The sequence below is a fragment of the Nicotiana tabacum genome, chromosome 6, assembly GCF_000715075.1.
Source record: "Nicotiana tabacum cultivar K326 chromosome 6, ASM71507v2, whole genome shotgun sequence".
NCBI lineage: Eukaryota > Viridiplantae > Streptophyta > Magnoliopsida > Solanales > Solanaceae > Nicotiana > Nicotiana tabacum.
Genome location: NC_134085.1, coordinates 181606786 through 181615367, shown reverse-complemented (window position 1 = coordinate 181615367; position 8582 = coordinate 181606786). Strand labels below are relative to the sequence as shown.

At 34.9% G+C, this 8582-nt stretch overlaps 1 protein-coding gene across 2 annotated transcripts; it reads left to right on the top strand.

Moving 5' to 3' along the window:
• Positions 1–3281: 3281 nt before the first annotated feature.
• Positions 3282–7389, top strand: LOC107818351 (glutamyl-tRNA reductase-binding protein, chloroplastic-like). Of its 2 annotated transcripts, none has more exons than XM_075254357.1 (5): positions 3282–3858; positions 3954–4034; positions 5061–5162; positions 5490–5639; positions 6799–7389. In XM_075254357.1, the coding sequence occupies exons 1-5, from the start codon at positions 3472–3474 to the stop codon at positions 7036–7038; spliced, it is 960 nt and encodes a 319-aa protein (XP_075110458.1). In that variant the 5' UTR covers positions 3282–3471; the 3' UTR covers positions 7039–7389. The 2 variants fall into 2 exon arrangements, with proteins under 2 accessions (XP_075110458.1, NP_001312949.1); NM_001326020.1 differs by having other exon boundaries at positions 3287–3858; positions 5058–5162; positions 6799–7293.
• Positions 7390–8582: the final 1193 nt, after the last annotated feature.

Genomic DNA, 8582 nt, shown 5'->3' with positions numbered 1-8582 from the left:
AATTGTTTTACATTTTTTATTTGATTGTGATTTTCTCTCATGATGCCAGAAGTGTCTGAGCAATATTTGATAGTATGAAATGTATGAATAACTCCTCAAAAGCTAACTGTTTGTCTAGAAGACACATGACACCAGTAGTGTCTGATAAATATAAGATTGTGAATAATAAATGAAAGCTCTCGAAGAGCTTATATACAAATATGTCATTCATATTATATTATTATGGTCAAAACATATGTTGTAGTAAACCCGAAGTTTACTAATACAAATAGCTATCATATTGAGACTACAAATGATTGGAAGATTGAAAATCTTCACGTTTCCACAATCATAGTAGGTAAAATAATATGTATGTGAGAAGTTACCCGTCTTATTCTTTAATTTCTACTATATCATGTATCACAATAAACCAAAAGTTTACTAAAGCAAAAGTTTATGCCATAGTAAACCAGAAGTTTACTAAGAGATAACATATGACATGATAAACTTGAAGTTTTCATTTGCCATTTTTAAATGAGCTATTTGAGAATTGAGATAAGCATATAATAAAGAACTAGAAGATTCTTCAGGAATTCTCATGTGTTGCTTGTTCTCATAATGAATTGATTATACCAGCTAAAGTTGGGACTAAGACCCCTGATTCTGAAATATATAAAAGGTGAATATGGGCCCGTTCACCTATCATGTGAACCACTTATAGGTGCATATATGAGATGGTTATATGTGTAATTATTATCAACCTGCAGTTTGGCATTTGAAATTGCTTTTCTCGATTAAGAGCATAATTTTCAGATTATGAAATCAAGACAGTTCATCTTGATAATGCTAGTTTATATCCAAGTTGGTTTAGCATTGAATACCTCCTATTAATGGCTAAACCATTGCTTATGAGAACAAAGCTTCATGTGTTGGTCTAAGATTTTCTAAATTGCATATAGCAGCACTTGTATGCATCAGATCAACAATATATGATAAGTCCTTCCTTCACAATTGGTTTAGGATCAGAAACCAAATATTTTTACTATCTTTTGTTGTGTGGTATATGATTAATTTCTCTACCATAATACACAAAGATATGTTTCCCAAAGATGATTGGGGATATATGTTAGTTTTTCTAACATTTGGGAGATGGAATAAACAGTTGAAAAATATGCTATATGAATCGAATTATCATGATCCTCACTTAGAAAATAATTCAAGTCGAATGCCAGAAGCATTTGCTGATCCAAAATTAAATATCATATTTCAGCTGCAAATGCTCCTATTAAAATTAAAGTCCCTGAAGGATAGAGTTTACTGTACGCATGAAGCGTGGTAGATCAATCGGTTTCAAAGGTAACAATCCTTGAAAAATAGTAGGAGCTAATGATCAAAATGAGGAGGAAATAAGCTCTAGAAAAGCCCACGACATAACATTTTATGAAACTCCCGAAAAAGTTCAGGTACCTGAAAATAAAAAAAGTGATGAGATCTCCACAAGTTATGTCGCTTCGGAACTGACACAAAATGATCGTCGACGATATATTTGATACAATATAGTGCACAATATTATAAAAGATTATGAGGATCGGACCAGCAGTCCAGACACTTGAAGATGTCATACCATTTAGATACAAGTCTTAACCTATATGACTTATTTGACTAAATCTATATGAAGATCCTTGAAGGATTGAAAATGCCCGAAGCATATAATTCAAAGTCTTGAGAAATGTACTCGATCAAAAAGATCTTTGTACGGTTTAAAGCAATCTGTGCGCGTATGGTATAATCGCCTCAGTAAATATTTGCTGAAAGAAAGTTACATAAATTATGTTATTTGTCCATGTATTTTTATAAAGAAAATGTCATCAAAATTTGTTACACTTGCTGTTTATGTTGGTGACATAAATCTTATTGGAACTCCGGAAGAGCTCCAAGAGGGTCTTAAAAATACTTTTACATGGACAAAGTGTACCCATTAAGTACATCAATGAATATTCAATCACTTGAAGTGAATAAGGATCTGTTCCAACCTCTAGAAGAGGATGAGGAGCTCGTTGGTCCTGAAATACTCTATCTCGGTGTAGATGGTGCACTTATTTATCTTGCTAATGCTAACAAAAGTGGTGCAGATCGTATTGGTAATGCAGATGCAGGTTATTTATCCGATACCCATAAAGCTCGATTTCAAACCGGCAAGCAGGGAGTGCATATGATTGAGATCAGTGATTCATTCGAGAAACATGTGGGTTGGAATGTGATAAAAGACCCACAATATTATACGTAGACAATGTTTCATGCATAGCACTATTAAAGGGAGGATTTATAAAAGGAGATAGAACGAAGAACGTTTCACCAGAATTATTCTACACACAAGATCTTCAGAAAAGTGGTGACATTGATGTGCAACAAATCCGTTCAAGTGATAATTCAGCAGATTTATTCACTAAATCTTTGCCAACTTCAACTTTTGAGAAGATGGTATACAAGATTGGAATGCGGAGACTCAAATATTTGAAACAAGGTTTTCATCGGGGGAGTAAAATACGCGATGCACTCTTTTTTCCTTACTAAGGTTTTTTCCCATGGGGTTTTCCTTATAAGGTTTTTAATGAGGCACCTAGCAATGCGTATTACTAAATATGTGTACTCTTTTTCCTTCACTAAGATTTTTTTCCACGTGGTTTTTCCTAGTAAGGTTTTAATGAGACACATTATCTTTTAATGAACATCCAAGGGGGAGTGTTGTAAATATATTATATTATGGATGTTCATTTAGTACTTCGTTGTAAATAATCTTCCTGAAGAAGCTTATCCATATGGGACTCCACCGTAGATATGTTTATCTATTAGTACTCTACTGAAGAAGCTTATCACTTCGGTACCTGGTTATGGATAAACATTACCCTAGGTAGAAGATTATCCATACCGGGTATAATAAGATTATCCATTCAGTACTCCGTTATGGATAAACATTGCTCTCAGTAGAAGATTATCCATATCTGGTATAGTAGCAGCTTACACAGCAGCTTGCAGTAGCAGCTTACACAGCAACTTGCAGTAGCAGCTTGCGTAGCAGCTTACACAGCAGCTTGCGTAGCAGCTTACACAGTAACTTGTAATAGCAGCTTACACAGCAGCTTGTAGTAGCAACTTACACAGCAGCTTGCGTAGCAGCTTACACAGTAACTTGTAATAGCAGCTTACACAGCAACTTGTAGTAGCAACTTACACAGCAGCTTGCGTAGCAACTTACACAATAGCTTCCTTTCTTCTATAAATAGAAGAGATTTCAGTTCATTATGTACGTCAGTTTGAATTCGAATAATATATCAGTTTATAGTCTTTATTTTATAACAAAATTAGGGTAGTTAATCCTTAAAAAAAAAAAAAAAATAAGGATTCTGAACTGAATTTGCAAAAGCTGTCTTAGATAAAAGATTTGCTTCTGAGCATTGAGTTGTGCTCCTAAAGTTACCCATTTGTTTGAGAATGGCGACCCACCTTCCAACTTCATCTCTTCCCTCGACGCGTCTCTCTAAAATTGCACTACCTTTGAGCAAATCCTGGAGTAGAGCTCAATTCGCCTTCTCAAAAAGTCCAAGATTTTCAATTGGGCCTCTTAAATGTGCAGTTTCAGTTGTATCCGAGCCAATTCAATCAGAAAAAACCAACAATGGGAAACCATACCCAGCTGAAGTTTCGAGGACAATTATGGAATTATCTTCAGTTGGAACTTTATCCACGCCCACCCAAGATGGTTGGCCTTTAGGCTTTGGTGTCCGTTTCGCTGTTGACCCACATGGAACTCCTGTCCTCTTTTTGAATGACGCCACTTCCAAATTATCTGTCAATTGCAAGTCTAGCATCCATGTTCAGGTCTGTACAGATGTGTATCTTAAACATTATTATGCATGTGTTAAAAGTTATCGACTTGATTTTTTGATGATGGAAAAATTTGAACTTGATATCAGTTAGAGCAATATGGATTGCGGACTCCACAGTGCACTATACAAGGAACTCTTGAAAAGCCAGAAGATACCACAGCTTTGAAGGTGAAAAAAAAATGATTTTTCTATTGGTTTCTCCTCTTTACGATGGGATTATGTCTACAAATATCTAGAAAGTTCTTTTATGTGGTTTACTGATACTATATGCTAAAGGTGATACTTAGAGGCGGAGCCAGGATTTGAAGCTTGTAGGTTCGAGATTCTAGGCCGTTTATGTTACTGTGTTCTAAATTAATAATTTATATATATTCAATGAATTTTTTTAGATAAATACAGGGTGTATACTAAAGCCGAACCCGCAAGTTCTATGCTAGCTCCGCCCCCGGTGATACTGGATGGAACCTATAAAGCTATGTCACTTGTCTATCCAATCGAACTCTTATAGGAGTTTTGGACTTGGGAATTTGGGATGGATGCATATACTGGCAAAAAGTGTAAACACAAACTAGGAATTAACGCTGACTGTTGCATTTCTTAAGATGAATTTCCAGCAAGGTTTAAGTGCACAGTATCGTTTGAGTTATGCACAGTATCGTTCGAGTTATATATAATGTCATTTGGTTACTAAAAGAGAGTGAAGAAAGCATGCCAGTTGATTTTTCAGCACCTGACTAGGACAAGATGGAAAATCGTCTATGCACCTCAGATGTGATGAAATGTAGGACTTTAGAGGGAAGCGACACCTAGGAATAGATTGAATATGGAGATATTTCATCTTTCATATCCATTATCGTCCAGCGATTTTTCTCTGCTTCAATGCTTTGCCAGTGTAAAAGAAGTGTTGTCATTTAGAAAGGAATATTACATAGTAACATATTCCTGAGGTTATCTGAAACATTTATCCCCAAGCATGATATTCACTAATTTCAATAAATGTGGAGTTGATAGTAACCATGCATGACTGGAGTTATTGTTCTTCAGTTCTTTGTACTTTTTTTTTTTTTTTTTCCAATTTCAATGATGTCATATGTTCTAAGTTGATACTTTATTTTTGATGAATTTTACCAAGTTTTGATCTTCGATGATAATTTGAACTCTCTATTGATGACACCAAGTTTCTTGTTTTAGAAGCTTCATTCAGTTTGGAAAAAGCGATTTGGGCATGAAGTAGATGAAGACCACTTATTTTTGCTTTCTGTGGAACGGGTACTGCAACTTGAAGATTTTGCAGAGGTTTGTTTGTCTGTTTGCTATGGTTATTTCATTGGTTTCCATGAACCATTCATAGCTTTGTTGCTTCTTTGATTGAGATTACTTAACCTGATTTAATCTCCTTTTGATAACATGTTTGGTTAGTATTCCTTTTTATCATTTAACAGAACAGGTTAGCTTTAGTCAAATACTATATGATAACATTTGTTTAAATAATAGAACAATTTACATTATCCACACCAAATAGCTTCAAGTTTATTCTTTCGCCCTAAATAGTATAGTATAGGTCATGTTTATTGCTGATTGCAGCTACCATAATGATAATATGAGATGATAAACTACTTTCAGGATGGAATTTGGGTCACTTCATCAGACTACAAGTTGGCGAACCCTGATCCTCTTCGAGACTTTGCAGAAAGAATGATTGAAGAGATAAATACTCACAATAGGGAAGACATATTACGTTTTTGCAACATCTATGTAGACTTGGATTTCCAGGTTTGTAAGGAACATAGCTTTTGACTTTCTCTTACTTCCAGTTTAATTTTTCTTTTTCACTTTAGTGCCATTATAGGTCTAGGTGTACCAACTCTTTTTTGTTTCAAGTAGTGTCCTTTGTGTGAGGATAAGATAAACTAGCCAAGTTTCAGGTTAGTTAATTTTGTTTGTTCTTTTGATCATAAAGGTGGTGTCCGAGTCACTTGCGCACCTTGACTATTTTTCAGTTTTTACCTATATCATATTCATATTCTGACTTTCATATCTTTAGATTTCTCTCTCTTTTTCATCTGAAATACAATATAGAACAGTTCTAAGTCTATTTGAGTTTTCTGTATATATTTGCTTGAAAATATTTTTACTTTCTACATATGCATATAAAATGGCACAGTTTCTGGTATTTACTGTGTGGTTTTCACGTAGACAATAAGATCTGTTCGCTACTTCTGGAACATGTGACTTGCATATTGATTACAAAATTCCACCCTTATCTTTTTGTAAGAGTAGAGAAGTTTATAGGACGCAGTTGTGTTGAAAAGAATAAAAGTTGTTCGAAATATTTTACAATTTCCTTCTTAGAAAAGTGGACAACATTTTGCAATAACTGAAAAGGGAAAGTGGGACAACATTTTTGGGACAAAGGGAATATTAAGGAATATTGGGATAGGGGCATATAGACCATCAATGTGCTGTAGATTTTAACGCAAGATGAATAAAAATAAGAGTTCCAAGAGCAACATACAAAGAACTTTGCGGAGCTTAGGCTTTGGGTTATGAATTAGGATTAGCAATAGCATTGTGATGGCCCTGGTTCGCATTAGAAGTTGCTATGTGCCCTTTTACCTGTCTCGAGAGTTGTGTTTGATTATCTCGCTCTCTTTCTAGTTGCTAGGTACCATTTGATCATTTTCTCCATGTCCCATTTTTACCAAATAAAAGCTCGCTAAGTTTACAGTATAGATTTGTAATATTATCTATTACCTAGTAGTTTAGTTGAATGCTTATATCTGTGATCCGTGCTCCAGGTCAAGGAATGTAATCTAATCTTAAATTACTCTATTGTGTGCTTTGAAGTAAATTACAATTTCTTACTGGTTGTCTCTTCACAATTGTTTGACGACTTAGTTATTTGTTTGCTTTTCTGGGGCTGGACTCGCAGGTTTCTGATGCCAAGATGCTCTGGGTTGATAGATTAGGTTTTGATGTCCGCTTCAGGTCTCCTCAAAATGATGTATTTGAAGCCCGTATCCCGTTCCCCAGAGAAGTTGCAGATGAGAAGGGTGCAAAATCATCTTTCAATTGTATGTCTCAACTAGCTTGGGAAGTAGAAAAGAATTTCCATGCTGCAGAGTTTGAAAAGGCAAAACAACTGAAAAAGATAGAGTACACAGGACTCTGAATAATATTGGCTTCTCTATGCAATTTTTGGTGCAATTATTAGTGATAATTTCTTGATACATGATTCATTTTCTCGAGGGATTACTAAGTTGATTTGGACTTTGGAGGCTGATCAATGTAATTTCTCAGTAGGATAGTTTAAAAATTGGTGAGTGTTTGCAATTGCAGCGGGAATGTAAATTTGCTAAAAGAGATGTTCATCTCTGGAGCAGCACAAGAATGTTTATGAGCCATTGGTGTTGGCAGTGGCGCAGCCACCTTAGTCGAAGGGGTTTCAATTGACATTCCTTCGCCGGAAAATGAGTCAAAATCTTACTTTTATACATATATACTATATGTTGAATCCCATTAATTGCTTCGTATGTTAATTTTTATATATTTTGACACCCCTTAAAAAAAAAGTGCCACTGTTGGCAGCATATATTTTGGCTGCCACTATACAATCTGGGGCTGCTATCACCGATCTCTAGATTTCTCTAAGCTGCACTTGAGGGAAAAAATCTAACGCTTAGTTAAACACATGTTTATTAGGTTCAGACGGCAGGACGACGGCGTGGATTTAGGCTGGGCAAAAATTTCCTTTGATCCAGCGGCTGGTAGTGTTGGCTGTCCATTGTGTTACTCTTTTAGGAGAGATTTTTCTATTTGGTTGGTTAGCCTTCTTTTGACTCTTTTTATGCATTGCTGAAGACAGTTTAAACAGATAAAAAGGCTTGTTTCACATTGTCTTTTTACGTCAATATATAACGGATGACAAGTTAAAAAAAAACACACTATAAATTGTCTTCGTTTTGAAGAGAAGGTGAAAGAAAATGAAGAGTCGTTCGTCTTTTCTTATCTATTTTTCCACAAGAATCGTTCTTGTTTTGGAATATAAAATCGTAGACCAAGAAAATGATGTCTCAGACTTTGAAAATTGTTCAAGATTATTTTATTTTGCTATTTTTATTTATCGGATATCACCAAAGATACGTTCAACGATCTGTGAGTAGGTTAGGTGGGTAACATTCAAGATGTATAAATATTAGTAAAATTATGAATTCCGCAAATATAATCTTGAAATAAACTCACTTTTAGAAGCGTTTGTAGAAAAGGGGAATTCTTTGGATATTGCAAGATACCGGTTAGCTCACGTTTGAAGCAGAGTTGAAGTAGGATTTGAAACCAAATAGACTTATGCAGTGTGAGTTTAGTTAGAGTAGGGAACTTATAATACTATACGAACAACAAACGAACAGGCGTAGTTTCTACTGAATTACTTAAGACTTAAGAGTTTGACAACGTAACCAAATAGGATTGAACATAACATGATAAATATGGCTTTCACTTTTTTACTCTGCATTATATTGGTCTCCGTCGTCGAATAAAACAAAGATTATATACCGTAGAATTAAGTAGGAGAATAGTCAAAAGAGCATATATTGATCTATATATTAATGTTATCTGTGCATTGTTAAATATTCTGGAATTAATATATATGAAGTCATGGGGCGAAGAAGAAGATGATGAAGTGGATCCAGGAATAAAAGCGCTAGTGTTCGCGTG